Source organism: Manis javanica, chromosome 11 (assembly GCF_040802235.1).
Source record: "Manis javanica isolate MJ-LG chromosome 11, MJ_LKY, whole genome shotgun sequence".
In the NCBI taxonomy this organism is placed as follows: domain Eukaryota; kingdom Metazoa; phylum Chordata; class Mammalia; order Pholidota; family Manidae; genus Manis; species Manis javanica.
This window is the reverse complement of record NC_133166.1, coordinates 104,461,523-104,485,431: the sequence shown is the minus strand read 5'-3', so window position 1 is coordinate 104,485,431 and position 23,909 is coordinate 104,461,523. Positions and strand designations below refer to the sequence as shown.

General features: G+C 38.9%; 1 protein-coding gene across 1 annotated transcript in view; it reads right to left on the bottom strand.

Annotated features, from left to right (window-relative positions):
• The window catches only part of KDM5B (lysine demethylase 5B), a 62,931-nt gene extending 39,022 nt beyond the window's left edge, over positions 1–23,909 (bottom strand). Inside the window, exons 1-3 of the mRNA XM_037015268.2 lie at positions 23,539–23,909; positions 1,919–1,996; positions 560–682 (exon numbers count right to left, since the gene is read on the bottom strand). Coding sequence (XP_036871163.2) covers positions 560–682; positions 1,919–1,996; positions 23,539–23,742 — 405 coding nt within the window. The 5' untranslated portion in view covers positions 23,743–23,909. The remainder of the gene's footprint in view (positions 1–559; positions 683–1,918; positions 1,997–23,538) is intronic.

The window sequence follows — 23,909 nt, the reverse complement described above, 5'->3', positions numbered from 1 at the left end:
TTAAAAATACAATTTCCAACTCAAAAGAAAATACATATGCAAGCTATTAATTTTAACTAGAAAATTAAAACATCCCTTTTGACAGCATAGTTCCTAAACACTTTGTACCCTCTAAAAGCTACTTCTCAGTTCCCCAAAGCAGCTAAGACTTTCTGGGAAGAACTAGATTAACAATTTAATCTCTAATAGAGAAAGGGTCCTAGTACTTGGCTGAACTCAGTAACCCTTACAATCTCCACAAGCCAAGGAGTAGGAGGGATGACAGCATGTTTGGTGGAAAGAATGCAGGCTTTAGACTAAGTGAGCGAGCCTTAAGGTGAGGTACTGAGTTACGACTCAGCCCCTTTAAGCTCTTTACAAAAAAACATGTTACAGCAAAATATTTCACAAGATAAGGCTTTCAGACCTGACAAGCAGCGTCCGATCAATCACTAAACTAAACAGAGAATTCCGTTTCACATTTTTCAAACAAGATCTTTGCTCTTTTTAAGGCAGAGAAGATCAAACTTTTGCTGTCAGAAAGATTATTAAATGAGAGAGATGGTCATCAGTCTTTTACCTTATTAAGCTGAAACAAATCCAAGATCTTCCTCTCAACATGTGGAATTTTCAGAGTACTTCCCTGTAACTCCCAGTATTTTGCAATCTGGTCCAAGAAATTCAATTTTACACGAGTTTGAGCCTAAATGACAAAAAATTGAGTTTTAATCTTACCTAGCTTATTTTAAAGCTCCTGCCTCTTACCTGTGCATGTGGTATTTTCATTCGTAGAATATATAAGTACAATTCCCACTCTGAATTCAACAGAAAAACTGCCAGAAGTATACAAAATAAAGCTGGTTGAATAATTATACATGAACTCAACAGAAATTTAATTCAGCCCCTCCCATGTCCCAGGCAAAGAGTCAGCACCCAGTAAGTGCTCCCACAATGTACACAGGCACACAGCAAAGTACCCCATTTAAATAACACTATAGCACAATTTTGTTATTGGTGCAAATTTTATGACAAGCAAGCTTGTCTTTGCTCTCCCTTGGTCTTTTTACAATTTGAGTATTTTAAAGGACTGTTCTAGTAAGTACAGATCAGATCCACTCAAACACAAATCTAAAACTAGATTTCAATAATGATTCTATATCAATTTTACTAAGTTCTGATAACATAACAGAAAACCAGGGAAATCTCTTCTTAAAAGTTATTTCTTTAATAGATCAATGTCATCCATAAGTCATTAAAAATTTTTGTCATCTTTCTTTCCCCTCTTGTCAAACATAAGCCTAAGATAGTCTTAGGAGATTTCTCTTGCACAAGACCAAAATGGAGATCCCTAGTACTGTCTGTCTTCTAAGCTCAAGTTGAAAATACATACCAGATACTACTACCACCAACATGCACAGAATTCCAGTATATAACATGTTCCATTTAAATTAAGAATGTTTGTCTTAATATAAAAAAACAAAGTATGTACGCTGATGGACAGTGACTGTAATGGGGTATGTGGGGGGGACTTGATGATGGGGGGAGTCTAGTCACCATAATGTTGTTCAAGTAATTGTATATTGATGATATTAAAAAAAGTATCGTTTCATACAAAAATTAGATTAGCAGAATATTAATATAAACAACCTACCTCTAAAGTTGTCAATACTCAAGTATTATTCATCCTGCCCTTTGGGATTTCAGTAGCAAAGGGAGCAGCGTAATTTATTTAAATTAATAGGTCAACAATGACTAACAAAAATCAGTTTTTTTGAATAAAATTTGCTTTGTTGCAAAGGCATTATTACCATTTGTTTTACCATGATTATCAACTACTGCCATATTTAAGCTTCACTAAAACTACTAGATTTGTGACACAATCTTTTCAAAGAAGGCCCCTCTGGAATATAGACAACTGGAATAGTGATTAAGACATTACCTCCAATTCATTCAGCCTCTGGATACGTGGGGTAAAATGAAGTTTGTCAACATCACATGCAAATGGTGGCTGCCAATCCTAGGGGAGAAGCAAAGGCTTTTATTAGAATTCATAATTCTGACTTTTTAAAAACTGTTTTAAAATCAAAACCCCAGTTCAGTGAAACACCTGTTATCCTAACCAGTCAAAAGAGAACGGAGGGTAGTAGTTTCTCAACCTTCTTTCATCAGAACAAGCAGAGTTTGTCTGACCGCCTTTCCTCACGTAACTAACACATCCTGCACACGGCTCCTCACACCCTTCCAACCAAGTAATGTCACTGAGCCTCAACCTTGGCTGTAAATCACTGACTCGGGTGAGAGAGACTCTGACGACTCTATTCCACAGAATTAGCTCTTTTTTTAGGAAATAACCATAATAATGTCAGATTATTAACAAATTGTTTCTATATATATGTAACCTTTTAGCTATGTTAACTTTTCTTATAAAATTGAGGATAAATTCTTCTGTAGAGGGGAAAGAAGAAAACTGAAATCCAAACCAAACTTCAGAATTATCCTCAATATATCTACTAATGTAAGTTCTTGGAAGGCTACTACCACGAGGAAACAATAGAACAAGAAGGAAAGTATATACAGTTTCCTACAAGGAAGAAAAATGGAAACAATTTCTACGTCTACAATAAAGAAATAGTAAAAATACAGAAATTACAGTTAGGCACATGAAAAGATGCTCTACATCACTAATCATCAGGGAAATGCAAGTCAAAACCATAATGAGATACCTCCTCACACCAATCAGAGTGGCCACTATCCAAAAGACAACAAATAACAAGTTTTAAGTAAGGATGTGGAGAAATGGGAACCCTCCTACACTGTTGGTGGTAATGTCAACTGATGCAGCCACTGTGGGAAGCACTATGAAGTTTCCTAAAAAAACTAAAAGAAAAATATCATATAACCCAGTAATTCCACTTTTCTAGGAATTTACCCAAAGAAAACAAAATCCCTGATTTGACAAAATACATGCACTCCTGTGCTTACTGCCACATTACTTACAATAGCCAAGATATGGAAGCAACTAAAGTGCCCATCAATAGATGAATGGATAAAGAAGATGTGATACGTATACACAATGGAATATTACTCAGCCATAAAAAGAGAAATCTTGCCTTTTGTGACAACATGGATGGACCTAGAGGATATTATGCTAAGTGAAATAAAACAAAGACAAATACCATATTTCACTTATATGTAAAATCTAAAAGAACTAAAAAGTGAACAAATGAAACAGAAACACACATAAATATAGAAAACAAGCAGGTGGTTGCTGAAGGTGATGGGGAGGAGTGGGGTAGTAGGTGAAGGGGATTGGGAGGTACAAACGTTCAGTTAGAAAATAAATTACTCACAGGGATGAAAAGTACAACTAGGGAATATAGTCAATAATACTGTAATATCTTTTTTTTAAATAATACTGTAATATCTTTGCATGGTAACAGATGGTGTAACTACATTTATCATGGTGAGCATTTCATAATGTGTAGAATTATCAAATCACTGTTGTGTACCTGAAACCAATGTTGTATATCAACTATACTTCAATAAAAAATTTTAAAGTAAAATAAGTAAAATATACATACCACCAGTGTTAGCAGTATGTGAGGAAATGCATGCCCTGATGATGAGTACACCATTGCCCTGATGAAGGCAATCAGAAAGCACATTTTTAAAGGTCCACTGACCCAGCAATTCGTCCGGTAGGAATTTGCTTTACAAATATTTATTACCACTTGCAACACAAGATACAGGCATAAGGACATTTGCCACAAAAGTTTTAACTTAAAACCTTGTTATCTGTCAGTAGAGAGTAAGCTAAATAAATGTTGGTACATCTGTAAATAACAATAAAATACTCTGCAGCTGTAATGAAAAAAAAAGTGTAGATGTTCTAAATATGGAAAGATAGCCAAGATTGGATGAGTAAAAAATTAAAACATAAAATCATTTCAACAGTGTTTATGCATATGGAAATTTAAAAAACCTTCAAAACAGGAAGGGGAAAGATGTTATTTTTATTTCACATCTTTATTGGTAGAATTTATCATGGGTTTTAGTTTAAAAAAACAAAAGCAAAACAAGGTTTTTTAAGTGATAGATTTACATTAAAAAATACCCACCAGCAAGGCCTGATAAAAAAATTATCTTAAACAAGTAGATTAAATGTCAGCATGCTTAAAAAAAAATGAAAAAGGGAAATTATAAATTGGTACAAAGCTATTTACTACCTTACCAAAAGGAAGAAAAAAAAGAAAGAATAAAGAAAAATGGCAGCACTGGCTTTTTAAAAAGGCAATTACAGACAAGGCCTCCAGGTGTTTGATGCTGTCAGCCTGCCTCTTCACTGAAGACTATGGTTAATGTTTAAATGTCAATTAAAGACATACTACGCTATACTTTGTTAATAACTTAGAAATATTACCTACTGCAAGGGAAACAAAATAAAAAATGGAACAGGTGGGACTATATCTAACTGAAAAGCTTCTGTACAGCAAAGGACACCATCAGCAGAACAAAAAAGCAACCTACAGTATGGGGAATATATTCATAAATGATTTATCTGATAAAGAGTTAACATCCAAAATATGTAAAAAGTTCATACACCTCAACACCAAAAAAACCAAATAACCCAATTAAAATATGGGCCGAGGACTTGGACATTTCTCCAAAGAAATACAGATGGCCAACAGGCACATGAAAAGATGCTCCACATCGCTAATCATTAGGGAAATCCAACTCAAAACCACAGTGAGATAACAATTCACACCAGCTCGAATAGCCACTATCCAAAAGATAAGAAATACCAAGTGTTGGTGAGGATGTGGAGAAAAATTCCCTACACTGTTGGTGGGAATGTCAACTGGTGCAGCCACTGTGGAAAGCAGTATGCAGATTCTTAAAAAACTAAAACTATAAATGCCATTCAATCTAGCAATTCCACTCCTAGGAATTTATCTGAAGAAAACAAAATTGCTGATCCAAAAAGAGAAATGTACCCATGTGTTTATCACTGCATTATTTACAATAGCCAAAATACAGAAGCAACCTAAGTGTCCATCAACACATTAATGGATAAAGAAGATGTAGTACATACACACAATGGGAATATTATTCAGCCATAAAAAAGAAGAGAAATCCTGCCATTTACAACAACATGGATGGACCTACAGGGTATTAGGCTCAGTGAAATAAGGAGGAGAAAGACAGACACCATATGATTTCACTTTTTTGTGGAATATAAAAACAAAACAAAAACAGAATGAACAAAACAGCAGTAGACACTGAGAAGGGACTGGTGGTCATCACTGGGGAGGAGTTGGGGTGTGTGGGTGAAGAGGGTGAGGGGAATAAAGGGGCACAAAAATTCTCAATCATAATGTAGGTTGGCCACAGGCACAGGAGTACAGCATGGAGAACGTAGCCAATGATTCTGTGTGTGACATCTTCCTACATTGACAGATAGTAACTACACTAGTGGGGGTGAGGATTTAATAATACAGGTATAACTGTTGAACTACTCACTGTGTTATATAATTGAAACTAAAATAAGAAAAATACACTACCTCCTCTATCCTGGGTCAAAAAGATGAAATTGACTTATTTTTGTTTTGCTCGATAAGGAAGGATAAAGCAAGTGTTTAATTGTAGATAACAGAAGGTAGAAGTAAATCACACTGCTCGTTAATATTCTGTGACAGGCTAATAGACTTTATATTGCTCAGTTTTGCTCTCCCATACTTTATAAAAGCAAAAGCTGTTAAGCTTTCTAAAATGAAATGGCCTGGGTTGAAGGTTAGACCAAGAACACATAAAAGATAGTATGTCAGAATATGCAGGTAAATAACTTATGAAATTTATAAAATACTGCCCAAGAGGCCTGAAAATTTTATAAACTAAGACTTACAGGTAATGTATGATATTCTTGATTAATCAAATATCTTCTAATCCCCAAAACAAAGACATACAGAGATTTATTTTATCAAGTCTGTATTTTAAGGTTTTATAAATTAAGGTAAGCTGTATCTTTGTATTATGTATGCCTGCCTGTGTTATGTAATTGATGCTCATTTTAACCTGAAGCCTTTTCAAAGAAATGAACCCTAAAAATGAAGCACCGAAAAGAAAATGGTACCTATCTATCACTAAGGAAGTTCACAGTACATATGATATGTTTAAAACTAAAGAAACCGATTAAAAAAATTATTCTTCATTAAACATAAATCACCACAAACTTGGTCTCCTTTTCTGGTTACAAAGAATGAGAGGAAGAAAACGGGGTGTCATTCAATTCTGAGACTTCCATGGTTGGCTGCAAAGCTCTAGTCCAAAAAAGGACTTATATATTATTTGCAACGCTCACTGTTATATTAGAACTAAGATATCCTTGGAAAAGTCTAGCCTCACTGGTCATGCCTTTTACATGGGGAAAAAACCATTAAAAGAAAGAGGCCATTATAAAGCCTCTAAGAAGCGAAAATTTTGAAACATGAAAACAATCTTCAAATTAAATAGCCAAATAAACTACGAAAACCTCCACTCAGAAACAGTGCGATAATTTTCGGTTTGACAATGATCTAAAATGGACTGATGTACTCTAATCAAACTCAGCCTTTACCAATAAAATGACACAAAAATCACTTGTTGCTAATATAATAACAGTATTTCCGTAACACTAGATATTTTAAGAGTTCATAGATGGAGCAGTCCCATATAAATTCCCTGCTGAGATTCACTTTTTAAATTTACTTTTAAAACTTTAACATGATTTTTAACTTTCAAAATAAAAGTAAAACTGTGTTATTTAAAAACTTGATTATTTTCCTGAGCACTAGAAAATATGTTCCTTGGGAAAGCAATTAAGTATGAAGCTGAAGCTTCAAAATCCTCAAGAGGCCTGAGAAATACCAAGTAAACATCCTTAGTTTCAGCACTAACTTAGCAACAATTTATACACTGTGAATGGAGAGAAATGTTTGATAAAATTGATCAATGTGAGCATAACTTTTAGTCTGATTTTTTAAAAAACTCCATGAAAATTCTGTTAATCATCCACATTAGCATCCCCATACTTAACATACTTGACTACTGTTTTAAATTTTTTTCTACTAGAGACATCATCATCACTGAGATCTGATAATAAGCAAAGCAAAATAAAGTATACTCTTTACAGAGGATCCCACAGAAGTTGGTTCTGTGACTCCAAGTTTTAAAAAATCAGTGTCAAACAACATTCTGGTTAGTTTACAAAGAACAGCATAAACTAAGGAGAAAAGTATTTTTCTAAATGCGTATGTTCCTGAAACCCAGTCATCAAAGAATGAATGCGCACTCACAGGACTTTAACCTAATGCCAGCCCAGTTAAACTCAGTTTTCTAAAACCTGGTTTCTTATAGTTCTTAGGTTATCAGCATTAACACAAAACTGTAATGCAAAATTTTAAAGATCCACACGGGGAAAACAGTGTAGCACAGAGAAGGCAAACAGTGAATCTGTGGCAACTTACTACACTGATGGGCAGTGACTGTATTGGGGTGTGGGTGGGGACTTGATAATATTGGTAAATGTAGTAACCACACTGTTTTTTCATGTGAAACCTTCATAAGAGTGTATATCAATAATACCTTAATAAAAAACTAAAAAAATTTTTTTTAAAGATCCAAAGAATTTGTCTTAACAGTATATTTTAAGGCAAGGTAGAAAAAATCTTTCAGAGGAACATGACAAGATTTATCAAACCTTAATAGAGATTTGAGTAACACATCTATGAAATACAATTAGAAGACTACTTTCTCATCAACTTAATGGTTTTAAGGTCAGTATGTTGTCCTTAAGACACTTGTGCAAATGCAAGAGGGGTGGGACTGGGAACATCATAAATCATTTAAAAATCCCCATTTATAAATTATAAGTGAGGCAGAGTTACTAGCCCCTCAATGGAGTCCAATGGGCACTGACTGATGGATGTATATCAGGAAAGCTTTGTAATACAAAGGACTTCATTTAATTAATGTATTTCAAGCAGAAATAAAATGAGTTAGATAATGCTGCTCCTTCTGCCCCTCTTTCTTACCTCCCTCAGGGTAACCTTTGGCACTAAGCAACTTTAATAGCCACCCATTTGTTCAGTCTCCCATCCTTAGTGAGCCAGTAGTGAAAAACATTTTATTTTGAGGATTTTCTCTTTAGACTATGGAATCATACTTTTATACCTTAAATCAGAGCCTCTTAATTTGCATAAAGAATTTGAATGTATGTATATTTTTCTGGGAAGGTCCACAGCTTTCACCAAGTCTCAAAGGGGCTTGTCATCTTTAAAAAAAACACGTGGAACTGCTTGCATGTCCCGAATTGCATACCTAAATTGCCATTCTTAAATAAAGCCATTTTTCTGGTTAAAAAAAAAAAAGGAAACATATGGAAATATGTCTAGCTTGCATAAAAAATTGTTGCACCTTCAAGTTCTTATCTCACTATCCAAACCTACTTTTGTTCAATCTCTTCTCCTTGTACTTAACCAAGGCATGATAATGGATAAAGATAAAGATACCATCTGCTCCTCAGAACATCAGAGGCTACACATACAGGGCAGAAAAAGCAATGCACTGACATCAGAAGACCTGATCTACATTCTGGTTCTTTCTAACAACAGATCACCAACTTTTCTATTTGAAAAGTACAAACAACAGCTACCTTCAGGACTATGATAAGAATTAAAACTACAAATATAAAGGCTTTTTTGTTATAAAGCAAAAATAACAAGTATTATATTACACTAAGTTCTGAATACTGAAATAAAACTTCCCTTTAGCAAAAAGTCACTACAACCTTGACTTTCAAGGAGCATCTGGCGGCTAAACTTTTATCTTTAAGGACTCGTTCCAGCCTCCTTTCCTCGCTCTTATTTCTCCAATGTTATTTTTCAAGCATACTGACATCATTTATACAGTAAATGTAGAGTAAAACAGATGTTAAAAAGATAGGCTCTGGAGTCATACTGCCTAGGTTCAAAATCTCCCAGTGCCTTTTAGGTACATGTAAAAAAGGGGAAACTATGAGACTTAAGTAAAATACAGATTAAGCCTTTGGGGCAGTTGCCTGGCATTTACAAAGTAAATGGTCCAAATATATCAGTTATTAGGAAATGGTCATATTGCAAAGCTTTAGTTTCCCAGAAGCCTACTGCAATCCTGATTTTCGGTTTTGGGGTGGTTTTTCTGTTGTTTTTTTGCTTTTGTTAAACACAATGATTTCTATTTTCTAATCTTCATTATAAAATTGTATAAAATGGAATTCATAAGTTAGTATGTAATATTCAGGTCCCACTAATCTATTTTATACTGTAGTTTCCCCCAACTTTGTGATATATGCAACCTTGCTCTTTAGAGCAGACTATACTGTCAGATTTCCATGCTTAAAGAATTAGGCATATAATTCAAGGGTGGAAGCAGGTAACAATGGATCTGTTGAGACTGGAGCTGCTAGGGTAGCTATGGAATTCAACTTCTGGGCTGTAAAAAACACTGCTATGGTTCCACGATGCCAGTATTTTATATTAACCGAGCCATTTCCTATACATCCACTATCTAAAACTTCCTGATTGCATATTCTCTTTGGGACAAAAGCTAAGCAATAGGTTAAATTTTTTTCCTAATTAAAAAAAATGCTTATTACTGAAATAACAGAAAATACATATAAAGAAGGAAAATTAGCCATAATCGCAGAGAAAACCTGCTACATTTTGGTATACACCCTTCCAGGATTTCTTCTAAACTACTCGTCTTCATAGTTTTAAATCAAAAAAGTATGTTGACTTTTACTAACTAGACTTTTACTTACAACTATATCTTAATGTATTTCACTGTACTGATTTTTTTTAATTTTTTTATTAGACATTCAGGTTATTTCCTTTACTTTCCAGTGTTATTCATTATAAACAAAATATCCATTAAGTTCTAGAAGCCTGTCTCAGCCTCATTCAATAGTCATTTTCTATATACTGCACTTACAGGAATAAAGAACTCAACTTGATCACAGTGATCACAGTAGCCTGAGACTCTCTGTTAAGGACAATGGCTTATTCTGGCTCTATTAGACAGTTACATAAATGTATAAAAAAGGAGGAATTTAAATTAAAACTACCTTCATAGAACAGTGCTATGGATGTTCAATAAATGTCACTGAACAAGTAAAAATCCTAATTAGGAAAGTTAATTTTAAACATCTCTATAAAGCTAAAAATAAAAAGTATAAAGACAAAGGCTCTGACTGCTCAAAATTTGCCAATGAAAACTCTGTGACACAGTGAGCAATAGTTTAGTGAAACCACTGTAAACAAGAAGAATAGTTAAGTAAAAGCCCATCAGGTTCCTTACTCAGAAAGATGTGGAACTGTATCAAGCCAGGTTTATATTGTAGCACAGGGTTTATTTTAGTGAAGGGGACACAAAAACTCACTCCCACAGCTTTAATGTTCAAATCCTTCTATAGACAACAGGAAAGACTGAAGGAATAGAAAGCCCCATTAAAAAAAAAAAAATCAGCTGCCTATATATCCAGTCTATTATCGTGACCAAAACATTAAATAAATTCCAATAGTGGGACAGCCTACAAAATACCCCATCAGTACTCCTCAAAACTATCAAGGTCATCAAAGAAAGGTAAGTCTGAGAAACTGCCATAGCTAAGGGCCTAAAGTGCCGTAACAACTAAATGTAATGTGATAACCTGGATGAGATCCTGAAACAGAGGACGGACATTAGGTAAACTCTTTATCTTCTCAATTTCTCTGCAAATCTACAACAGGTAAAAAATAAATAAAGTCAATTTAAAAAATAATTTTAATTTTTACATTTTATGTTCCAAACTTTTCTGACCCCAATGAAGAGAACTCTCAAGAAGCAAAATACAACCATATCTGTTTATTGTAATTTTTTAAAAACTTAAATGACAAAATGAGACCAAAAAGGCCCATTTCAACATTTCAGTTGCAATTGACTATATTAAGAAAACTTAATGTTTGCTCTTTAGAAAACACTTTTACATCTTCACTTTGTGAAAGTGACAGATAGGTGAATAACTTAAGTTTTACCAAACCCACTACCAGTTTTGTCTCTTCAAAGGACAAGCACGCAGACAAGCGTACAGATCCTGGACTCATTCCTCTCCGAGTCATGCTCTGTAGAAGCCGGGCTTCCTTTTCACCACTGCAACTCTAAAATGTTTGGCCTTAGGACCCCTTTAAGGTCTCTGAAAATGAGGACCTCAAAGGAATTCAGTTCATAAATCAATTTATTTAATAATAAGCAAAAATAGTGATTAGAGTGGTATTGTTTTTTTGTAAATCTCTTTAATATCTGGCTTAACAGAAATAAGCTGGATTTTCATATCTTCTGCAGGCAATCAGTTGCAGTACCTTGCTCTGGTGAAAGCATACGAAAAAATCTGGTGACAGATATTGAATTGAGAGGAGGTTTCTTCCCGTGGACCTGCTGAAGGACCCTGAGAGCCTCCAAGAGTCCTCGCCAACCCTGGAAGCAACCGCCCTGCAGAGCTCCGCATCGATCCATCCCTCCAAAGAACTCTGTCCCTCCTAGATTTTAAAAGCAGCCTCTTCGAGTGTTTTCTCTGTTCACTAACAATGATTTCTTGACCTGTGTAATGCCAACACTTTTAGAAAAGGTATACTTATGTCAACAGTCTTCCCTAAAGTCCTAGTGCCAAAAAAGATCCTGAAAATACCAACACAGTCATTTGCAAGCATACATGGACTTTCAACAGTCACATTAAAATACTAAGTACTACGGGATAAAACTTTTGTTAAAATTATAACTCCCATGGGTCCGGTCTTGTAAAAGCCATCAGTTTTCAGTTTTACAGAACTTCTAGTTTAAAAGAATGTTTTAATTTCAGGAAGGCACAGCACTGTAACTTCACTGCGCCTACACAAAGCCGTGTTATGATCAAGCAGCTATACTGCTGTGGTGTCTCCCAAAGGAAACTATTTAACAAGTAGTTTTGATTTCTTTCTTTCATACCCAAATGACTTATACTACTGTTAAAACCATACAAAAATATAAAATGGTCCCCTCATTGAAACTGCTTCCCAATCCTCAAAGATATGTTTCCTTCCAGTCTACTTTACAGGAACAAGCGAAGTACCACCTTGTTTATAAACATAGTAAGAATGAGGCAATAACTAGATCACATGGAGACCTTCTAACTCTTTCAAAATGTCCCTAATAGGTATCTACCAAAGTTACCTACTGGAGTGATTCATACAGATTTTTGCCAAGTCTAAGGCCTAAAATGAAAGAATCCTTTTAAAATTCACTAAGAAGGCTTCTAGGAAAGCTAAATCCTTAAACCAAATCATCTTTCACTAAAACTGGCTGACACCATGATCGGTCAGTCATGAAACATTAACAGGAAAACATTATTTCTTTCGGGTCATTCACAGACACCTTATGGCACAGAAGTTACTGAATGGGGCAAGAACAAATTCCAAATCCTTCTCCCTTACAGCAATGATAACTGGTGCAAATATTACTTCAATGTGCCTACACCAAGTCATGTTGTTATAATCAAGTAGCTATACTGCTGTGGTGACCCCCAAGGAAATTATTTAACAAGTAGTTTTTATTCTTTTCTTTCATACCCAGGATCCCAGTAAGATAATTTCTGGCAGAAAACTGAGGCTGCCATGGTTAAGAAAATGTTACATACTTAAGAAAGGTTCCAAAAACAATTTGTCAGAGAAGAGGTTTAGGAAAGAGATCGGACTCTGTCTCCTTAACCTTCCCTCAGCAACACCCAAACTTACCAGGCATCAAGGGCAGGGAAAGTTAAACATCCCACACCCTAACGTAAGGCCTCATTATATCTGTAAACACAGGCTCTACCTTTAATACTTTACAAACTGGTCACTTTAATACTTTACAAACTGGTCACTCCCAAAGATTCAAAATCAAGGTCAGGAATGGACCACAGTGACATTAAAAAGAGAGCCTGAACATTAGAAAAGATATGAAAAGACTGCAAAATCTTTGTTTTGCTCGATGTTCCATCTAGAGACATATTTGCAATTACACTAAAAAAAAAAAAAAAAAAGTAAATGGTAAGCCGTACATTTCACTAGATTCAAGTACGTAACAGCCCCACGGCAATTAAGATACATTAACTATAGTTCTACCATTAAATAAAAGAGGAAATAAACTTAGAATATGTATGATCCCTGATGCCCATATTTGAAGTAAACGACTATGCCTGAACCCAAGCTGGAATTGCTAGGAAAGTGCTACATTTATTCCACTGGCAGATCCTTTAATATTTACACAAGGGCAACCTGCCAGTCTATTCAATATAGTGTAATTTTGATCATGCTTCAAGGCTAGATCTCCTGTTTGAAAAAGAAAGGATGGTAGACAAACAGGTCTTATCTCTAAAAATCTTAAAATAAATTTATCCTATGATATATTTCAGACCATGCTGTGCGGTTCTGTCGTAGAGACAACACTACCAACTGCGTTATTTCTTTCATGTTTATCGCCATACTTAATAATCAGTTTGATTTAAAAAATAGGCCACTTTAACCTAAAATATGAGGAAGTTGAAGCCTGATAAAACTGGTCCTCATTTGAATGAGATATGAATGAGATATCATGGGGTTATCAATGGAACATGCACTATAAAAACTCCTTTCTTTGTTATCTACTTTTCCAGGTTTTAAAAAGAGGATTTTGCAGCTTTGTCTAGAGTTGAGACTTTAGAAAATCATCACAGAAAAGTCATATAAGGCTGAAATACTGATTCTTAACAAACCTGTTTTTATCTCCTTGGTTTCCCAGCACGTTTCCTGTGGCCTACAACTCGATTATCTTCCTTTCTTAAACGTCGGTGTTTCTGGGGTCTATCATGATCCACATTCTCATTCTACACGTTTTCTCCCCACCCTGCTTCAACTCCAAGCCTTCTCAGATATCCCAGGTGGCCCCCTCCCCATACTCCACCCACCTCCAATATCTTCAACCAGTCTATATACAATTCCCATTAGTTGCACACATCACACTATGTAATCTGGTTGCAGATCTTTCTCACCAGCGGACTATCAGGTCCTTTAAGTCAAAGCTGCTTAATTTCTAAGACCCTAGGAACCTTAACACAATGCCTGACGCTGACATATCAATGCACTGAATGAACCCACAACCAACCCCAAGGCCCCAATTCATTTCTTCATTCACTGGAGCTGACAAAAAAAAGTATTCTCTAGTTTCCTGCAGTAAAGTTGAGAATTTATATTACCAAGTCAACTGGCAAGAGAATTCCTTAAATTAACAGCTGCCTAAACCTCGTTAGGAAATTACCTAGACCAAGTTTTTAAACCTGACTGAGCTTAAGAATGACCGACCAGATGACCTTCTTAAAATTGAAGCGCTTCAGCCCCACATGAGATTCTAGCTTAGTTCTTCTGGGTGGAACCCAGAATGACTCTGATGGGAGGCAGGGGTACAGTGAGGGAGTCTCTGGGCCTAATTAAAATACTCTTCCAGTTGAACCTGAGTGGTCACTGAAATGGATGACCCAGGAGTTTCCATACAAATGAGCCAACAGCACATGAAATGGCTAAGCTCATAAATATTAATAAACCAGAAGAAGGTATATAATTGTATAGACAAATATCATTGACAAAATGAAATGGTACCTCAATATCATGTATGTGCAGCTTATTACTTTTATTGATTTCCCTGCAGTTATGTTTGGAAGGTCAGAAGGTAGCAAGCAAAAGCCCCACTCTCCTTCCCAAAAAGCCTGTAAAGGGAGAAGAGAAGAACCAGCTAATTTCTGGTATCTATGAAGGGAGCCCTGTGTAAAAGAACAGCACTGAACTTGTGAGTGAAAAGCTACAGTTTGAAATTCCCCAAACTGTCCTTTAATAGTTTAGACAAGTCCCTCAACCTCACTAAGCAGTTTCCTTATCTATAAAAGTGTCCCACCTTAGCAGCAAGGACTAAGTAACAAGTGTTTTTTGCTGCATGTATCAGAAATAAAGGGTAGCCTGCCAGGACAGAAAGTATATCAGCAAAAAGAATAACAAGATTAGTGATCTTCCATCGACCATCTCTTGTAATCACGACAGTATCACTGCTATGGATACGTAAGGCAACATAAAGCACTTATTCTTTATTGTCTCGATTTAAATTCTGGCTCCACCACTGAACAGTCAGGTGACCCTGAGAAGGTTTACCTACCTTTTAAGCCTCACTACGTACAGCAGGGCCATTATTATTCCCATTTTACAGGCAGGTTTAGGAAGAAAACTCTGAAAACAGTCATGGCTCTCTTAGGCTAGCAGATCAAGGATACCACGTAAGTAATGAAACACCCACCAGAAGCCAAATGTTTTGATTCCTTCTCTGGTATTCTTTCTATGAAATCTCTATTTTCTTCAAGTTTTCATTTCCTAGCTGGCTAATACCAACCTCCAAAAACAAATTATTTTGGAACCTAAATCAAATTGTAAACTGTTCTCCTCAAAAAATCTTGATGAGCAATTATCTATTACATAAGTCAAAGGTATATTTTACAAATGGAAGATGGGAAAAGCAACAAGATCAGCAATGAAAGAGTAGTTATAGAGAGTTATAGAGAGGAACCCAGAAGAATGGACTGCCATCCAGCACAATTTTTCAAAACCCAGACCTCTACCCTACACAAATACGAGGCCAACCTCCCACTAGAAAATCTGGGGGCTACTCTCAGTTGGCCCAAAATGCTTCATAATATTAGATAAGTGCCTCTCTAAGATAAGACAAAGCTTGGTATACCTGAAATTTTACAAATGGAGGTTATACTCCAAAAATTCTCTTTATAGACCTCTCATCTCTACCCCCTCACCCACTGTCCCAAAATAAAAAGTTACCAGAATACAAATCCTGAGAAATCCTGCTCTCCCCACCTCTTCCTTCCAAGTTAAAGCTTGGCAAGGATGAGACGTGACCATCTGGTTTAAATATCACCAAATGATGAGCTGGTACAACCACACAAAAAATTGGGAGGATCTTGCCTTAAAGACCATGTAACTGTGGTTTGATAGGGATTTGTTCTTTGTTTCTGAAGTTTTGAAATTAGAGTAAAATGGTACCATTTCAGTATCTATAGTCTGGAGAATGTATGTCATAGGAACATATGCTTAATAAAAACTCTAGCCAAGTGCTCACAACACACTGAGTTTTAAACTTCAGCTGTCTGAACGTTACAATTTTGGTCAAGTCAATGAGATGGCACGAATTAATGCAGGAGTGCATAAAAACCTTCCTAGGGTCACACAAGGAGCACAGATGGTAAGAGAAATCTGTCTAGCTGCATGCTTACAACCAAAATACTAAAAAAAAATTTTTTTAACTTGTTATATACACCACTGGAGATCTCTAATACATCTAGAAAGCAGTTTTGAGTAAACTACTTGATTAAAGACAAAAACCAAAAAGCCACATGGTGGAAAAACAGTATATATGGGTCCACCTGAGATGTAATGCTGTGAGGTCCATCAACAGACGACACACTTTTTTCCCTGCTACCTCTTACTTTTCTCTCCACTTTACAAGTAAGATAATTGTGGAATATTAAAGACTCAATCTACCAACCCTCCAATCAGACAAGAATTGGATTATTTAAATTGTTAAAGAAAATACAATGCCTTCCAAAGCCATCCCATACTAGGGGAAATTAAATTTTTTAAACTCCTTAACATAAAGCTCACCAAATACCAATTCCTGTCCCATAGACACACTACACAGGACACATTAACATGCATGCACTTGCAAGTTTTCTGAAATAATTTACAACAGCTCTACTTGCAAAAATTTTAATCCCATTAATTTTTTTAAATATCCAGGTACAGAAAAACTTCATCTAAACCAATGGAAGAATGACATTCAGTATATTCCAGGCTTTTGGCTTTGCAAATTTCACTTTTAAAAAAAAATCTCTTCATTTTAAGGGAAAATGAGGGATATGTATTTGATACTAACCCATTTCTCACTAAACCTGTCCCCAAACTCTCCTTAGCAGTGAGCAAACAAAGCTTTGGTATTTAAGCTCCTTGCAATCCATCAATTAATCTGGACAGCTGCCCTAGGTCAGGGTCAGATCCCCTTACAGCAGATGAGAAGGCATATACTGGAGAAAAATGACTTTGTACAAGGTCATGATAGAATCAGGCTCAAGACTCCACCCACTTTTTAAAAAAATTTAGAAACACCGGACTCCTTCCTTTACATACAAGAGGAACTGACTTTTTAAACCTAATAAAAATCCACATAAACTCCCCCTTAACAAAGCCTATTTCTATCTCAGCAAAATATTCCTTAAATTTTATATCTGTCATAAAATAACAGATTGCCAGGTGAAATAGAATCAACAAGTTCTAAAAAGCCATTCATTGTATGATTGTCTACCTGGTGGTGTTTAGTCTTCCATCTGAGAAATGAAGTTATTTAGGGGAGTCCTTAGATTTTAATGTGTTGCTGTAATGAAAATACTGTTCAACGATCTGACTTCTAAACTGCTCATTTTGAACATCTGATACCACATAAATGTCCACAAGCAACGCTGCTCAAACAAAAACTGTGCCAGCAAGGTGGAAGGGCCAACTACCATTTTTCATCCCAGGGAAGTGGGCCTGCGGACTCAACCAACCACTCATTAGACCTTTTTGATTCTCATTTCCTTGAAACTCCTTTTCCAGAAAGAGACCTCATTCTATTTCTTGGTTACTCCCAACTCCCACTCTGTTCTGTTGCGTTGAAGTCTGGCAGCCTGGAAAATGGACAAACAGCAAAGAATGGAACAAAGTGAGTAGAGACTGTCCCTCCTCCATCCACCACCCACTCCCACCATCACCACCTGTGTATGCCAAGAGTTGGCCTGAAGATGGTCAAGTTTCTGCCCAGGTGCCAACAACCATGTAACAAAGCAACAAAGCCATGAGCTAAAATTGGATACAATCCCCACCCTAATTGGGCAAAGTAACCATCACTCACCAAAGGCTAGAAAAACTTCATTCCTAACTGCCCAAATCTCACTCATTCCCTGAATAAGACAAAAGCTAAGCCAAGTTTTTCTTTATAACTGAAGTCACCAGTTTGCTGTCACCCCAATGCTGCTACTCTTTCTGTTCTCATATCCACGAAAATAGCTAATAGGACTAGTATTCTTCTCCATGCTTTTATGTATGCTTGAGTATTTTCATAATAAAAAAATTATTTCTCACCTCTGAAAGTGATGTCTCTGAAAAAGCAAAGTAACAGTCTTTTACATCCCAGAAAGGAAGGTTTAAGTGATTTTTTTTTTAATTGCCAAATGGATGGGATGACTCTAGACCATGTCTAAAGGTATAGTCCAATGATGCTTTAAGAGGAATGGTCTGCAATTAAAAGATTTTAATGTTTTTTTTAAATAAAGACTTACATGGTACAGTTATGAAACAAACATCTCACTGCCCTAGAGGCAGCTTTTCCTCATTAGTCTGGTTCATAAAGTTGGGGCTGTAAGAAGCAAATTCATGATAGAAGTCACCTAACAGTTAATAACAGAAAAGGGAGCATTCTGGAAGAATTTCTGGAGGTATACAAAGGTAACATCTCATTTTTCTCTTCAATCCCATGCTAGGACACAGCAGTTAATAAATGCTTAAGAAATTCTTGTTAGGCTGCTTCTGTTTCTCTCAGCTCAGACTTTAAAACCCAGTCATTAGTTTCTCAAACTTTAAGGAATCTAAAAGTAATGAGCGTATGCCGGTAAAACTGACCCATCCAGTGAAACCTCCCGCAAACTATCACTCACCCCAAAGGCGACTTAACGGTACACTTCTTTTAAGTGGCCCAAACTTAACAGAAATTTCAGAAAGTATAACCAGCCCTTCAATTCCTAAGTTTATTCCACCTAATTAAAACTTATTTTTGAAGTTGGCAATGGTCTTCTGCACTTAAAACAAGTATATAAACAATCTCCAGAAATTATCTAATCCTTTTAGAAAGGAAAAAAGTACCACCAGCTCAATACAAACCAAGCTGAGAAGTGTATGCCAGATCTAGGTTCCTGATTTTTTTTGCAATGAGGTATACAAGTAGGCTGGACCCCAACCTAGGCCAGAACCCTAATTAGCACTTTCACTCTGGGGGCAGGAGCTCCCGTCATCCTCTTCCACAGCCACTCCAGTGTGGTCTAATTAAGACAACAATGAGACATTACAAAGTTACAGAAAGATCCCATTTATTCAGCACATAAGCTAGATTCCATTTTTTTCATCAAATAGTTTACAATTTCCCTTTCTGAAAGAAAATTCCCTCACTGGCAAATTTGTCTTCCTAAACATCCTGGATTTTGTCACTGTCTCCTAAATGAAACAAATAAATTTATTACTAATCTATCAATCAGAAATACTCTAAATCTAAGCCAACACATCATGAAGAATGATATTGAGGGCTAATAGTTTTTTATTTTTCATATCAATGTCTCTAAATAATGAAAGAATTCAAATCCCACCTTACACAAAGAGACTTATTTTTCAAAGACAATTCTGTATTAATTTTAAGAAGTTCTTTTAAGAAGTTTAGACTGCATGTTTAAAAACAAATCCTATAATCACAGGAAGGGAAATTTTTCCAGTGGAGCAGAGGAGTGACTCCTTAGCCGCCTCATGTATTTGTAGTGCCCATCACTCACATTCCGTTCTAAAGGTCTATTAACTTTGTTGATTAGTTCACTAAGAGATACAAATAGATGGATGTTTGTGGCTCCTACTATGATCAATTTTCCATTGGTAAAGTCAAACTTAGCTAAACACCCAAAGACCATAACAAATGTACATGGGTTTTGTTTCAGACAGACCCTTTAGAACTAGAACTGTAGGAATTAATCCATCCTCATAACTAGTAAAGGAGGAAGTTTTCTTCCGAGCAAAATAGTCCTAAATTTGTCTTAAAAAGTAGTTACAAGTGGGTACAGGCTTTGGGGGATGACAAAAATGTCCTAACACTGACTGTGGTAGTGGCTATACAGCGCTGAGAAAATACTAAAGAAGTGCACATGTTAAATTGCTGAATTTGATGGTATATGAATTATAACTCATACCTATTATTTTTAAAGAGTAGTTAAGTTCTTCCTCCATTCAAGGTCTATTAACAAGCCCTTTCTCCGAATGTTAAAGGTTTAAGGTGGCCAAAAAACCAACTAGAGAACAATTTCATGACACCAAAAGAAACTGGGAAAACAACAGAGATTAGGCCAAAGTCAATTAAACCTAAAATTAGGGTGGATGATGGGCTGAAATGAGAGTAAATGAGTTCCTCCTTCACTATACAAAGAAATGTGTATTTGATTTCCTCACAATTCAAAAGGGTGGAACCAATGGGCTCACTCAAAGATGCTGACTGTATTAAAACACTTGAAAAGTTTTACATTTTGGCTATAAGGTCAAAGGGATCACAAACGAATGACCAATGGAAAGTTAAAGCTGAAAAAAATGTGTCTACTGTGTCATCTGGGGTTTGATTTAAATCCCCTGGCTTTTAGATACTTCCAAAGAGATCTGTGGAATCTGCCTATCTATGGCCAAATGTTACATGTTTGAAGTCAACAAAGTTATTAAAGCCATCAAGTATATTCCAATCAAACTTGGGAGGGTCAAAAAAGTATTTACTGAGCAGCCAACTGTTTTTTCTGCCTCATGTTACACCCCTAAAATTAATCATCTTCAAATACCACAAAGTGACATGGAAAATAAAATTTGTCCTTAAAAAGGCATCTAAGTACATACATCAAGGAGGAAATTAAAAACTGCACTGATTAATAGTAAACTTAAACAGTCTCCCTGATTTATCACATTCTGTCACATTCATCTTACTGTATTTTCACGAATTTCTGTATACCCCCAAGTTTTCAGAAGCAAAGCAGTTTAGGGCCCTCACTGAGAAAGCAGCTATAAATTGAAGCTATATAGGTACCATTGTACAGATACAAAGGTAACAACAAAAGGAAATAGAAATGCTTTATAATTCTTCCCCTTACCTCTTAACAAGTACCAACAGACCCAATCCCTATTTTAATACAGCCACTTGTATTCCAAAAACTTAGTGAACAAAAATCATTTAGAAACGCAATATCACATAGTTAACCATGGAAAACACACACACCTCTTGGGTATTTTTGTCGCTGTACTTCAATTATATGAACCACTTGTTCACAGCTTTCTAAAATAAAACAGTTTCTAAAACAAAGACTGTTTACATCTCTTAAGCCTTTGTTCTAACTAAGACCCTTCCTTCAAGAGCTCCAACTTCTGGAAAGATTTCCCTTTTTGTGGTCATATCTACAACAAATACTCCCACACTCTTTCCAATTGGCATTCGAGTTTCTTAAACAAAGGAGGAAGCAAGCCCCCTCCACACAAAGGAAGTCTCCAGAAGAGAGCACTAGTTATGTTTGTGGGTTATTTGTGCCTCTTTCACACCCTTCCTCGGGCTGTAGGATGTACTACTCTCTGTACAAAATGGTGGCCATCATGTCTGTCTGACACTCAGAATGGGAAAACGCAACACGCTCGCTCACACGTTGTGCAAAGCTTGCCATCAATATCCTAGCCAAGAGGAGGAAGTGGGTAGCCAAACCTCACCAGAGCAACACTATCTTTTTCGGAAAAGAGCCCTATATAAAGCACATAATAAAGTAAGATAAAGGATTTTACCCCAGCCTTAGGATATCACAATACCAACATGGAGGACAACTCACTCCCAGGAACCTAACTCCACATTTTAGTTACCCAGAACTTACCCAAGTTGCCTAATTTCTGAATAAAATCCCATTAATGAAAATGTGCAATATTTATATTCACCCTTCCCAACATACGACATAAAGCTAAGTTGCTAACTGTTTGCAACAAGGCCTATTCTTCAAGAATTAAAACCTTGGTACTAAACAGCCCTGGGTTTTAACTTCTGCAGGCCTCTCCGTACTCTAAAAGCAACGCACTTCCCTAAGCAACCACAGCGAACCCCTGTCCACTTCTGGAGGGAAATGGACCTGTTTTCAAACATGTCCCCCGTAGTAGCCACCTAGTTATTTTCTGAGGCACATATTTCATCTCCATTTCCAAACTTGTCCAAGAAAAACTGAAGTATGGGGTCGTGTTTTGATTCTGGTAGGGAGGAAAAGGGAGTTGGGTGAGGGAGACTTACTGAGTGATCTCCGCAGAACAGCGTTCCCAGAGTGATTACCGAATCCGGCAACTCAAAACGTCATTACAAAGAACAAGCTTAGCTTAAGAAAGGGACCGGAGGGGGACGGTCCTCCCCTTCGGGGTGGTGGGGGGATGGGGGTGGGGGAGGGGAGGGGGGGCGTCTTCTTCTCCAGTAGGAGAGACAGTTAAACATCTTTCCCAACGGCCCCGGCCCGGCCAACCGTCGCGTGGGCCAACTCGGACTCCGACCACCCGGAAGGTGGGCCAAACGGGTGGCGGGGCGCAGCGCGCTCGGGCCGGTGGGGCGGTGGGGGGCGGGGCAGGGGCTGGCCGGGTCCGCACCGCGAACGTTGGGGCTGTTAGGCACCTCGTCTGCAGCACCGCACCCCTCCCACAGGCCCCGGGCCCGCGCGCTTCACACGGGACACGGGGGGCCCGAGCGGGGCTGCACCCCGGCTCCCGGGCTGGGGGGCCGCGGAAGGGGCGTTGGACCCCCAAGGTCTCCCCGCTGACATCTCCCCCACCCCGCGGCCTGGCCGCCACCCCACCGCACCAACAGCCAAGCCGCCATCAAGGCCTGGGCAGCGTGCGCTCGCGGGGCCCTCCGCCGCCCGCAAAGGGTCCCCCGGACACTTACGGCCCCGCAACGCCGCCGCGCCGGGGCCGGGCCCGCGCTCCCCCGCCCGCCCCCCGGCAGCGCCGGGCGCCCCCTCCTCCGCCCCGGCCCGGGGCGCGCCAGGAGGCCCGGGAAGCCGGGGGCCGAGGGCCGGGGGCCGCCCCGGTCTGGAGGGTGGGGCGCCCAGGTGAGGGCCGCTCCGGGCCGGCGCCGCCACCACACAAAGGACCAGGGGCTCCCGCCGCCATATTGAAAACTTTCCTCCTCACACGACAACTCGCAAGCCCCCCACCCCCACCCCGTCACACGCCCCCGCACCCCGGGGACGGCGGGGACCGGCCCGCGGAGCCTCGCCGAGCCCGGCTCCTGCCCTGCCCGCCCGCGCCGCCGCCGGGCTCCACAGGAAACACGCCCGCGGCCGCCCGGTGTCCGGCCACCACTCCGTCCAGAACCGAACCGAGCCCGCCGGAGCCGCGCGGCGACCCGGCCGCCGGGAGGCACCGCCGAAGCGCTCGCCGCCCCCCGCTCCGCTCCCCACCGCGGAGAAGGCCCCCGGAGGCCCCACAGCTCAACGCCGACCCTCGGGGCAGCTCCAACTTGACGCGGCCTCCGGGGCCGCCTGCTCCCCGACCCCCCGGGCCTCGGGCCTCCGGGCCGCGCGTCCTCGCTGCCTCCAGCCGCGGGCAGGGTCCGCGGTGCGGCGTGACTCACCGGCGGCGGCCGCACCTTACAGATCCCAGTCTGCTCGGCTATGGGCCGGATCTTGTGGATGAAGGCGAAGGGGTCCACGAACTCCTCCCAGCTGGGCTCGAAGACCGGACACTCGGGGGGCGGCAGGAACTCGCCCAGCGGGCCCGGGCCGCCCAGGGGCAGCGCCGGGCGAGGTGCCGGGGGCAGCGCGGCGGCCGGCTCCATCACCGCGGGTCCGGCGCAGGCGACGACGCGGCGGGCTCCGCGGGGTCCGAGACCTCTGCGCAGGGCGAGTCGGCGAGTCCGCCTCGTACTGGCAACGGCAGCAACGGCGGCACCTCCGGCTTTTTCAGCTTTCCTCCGACGACGTCTCGCCGCCACCCCCACGCCGT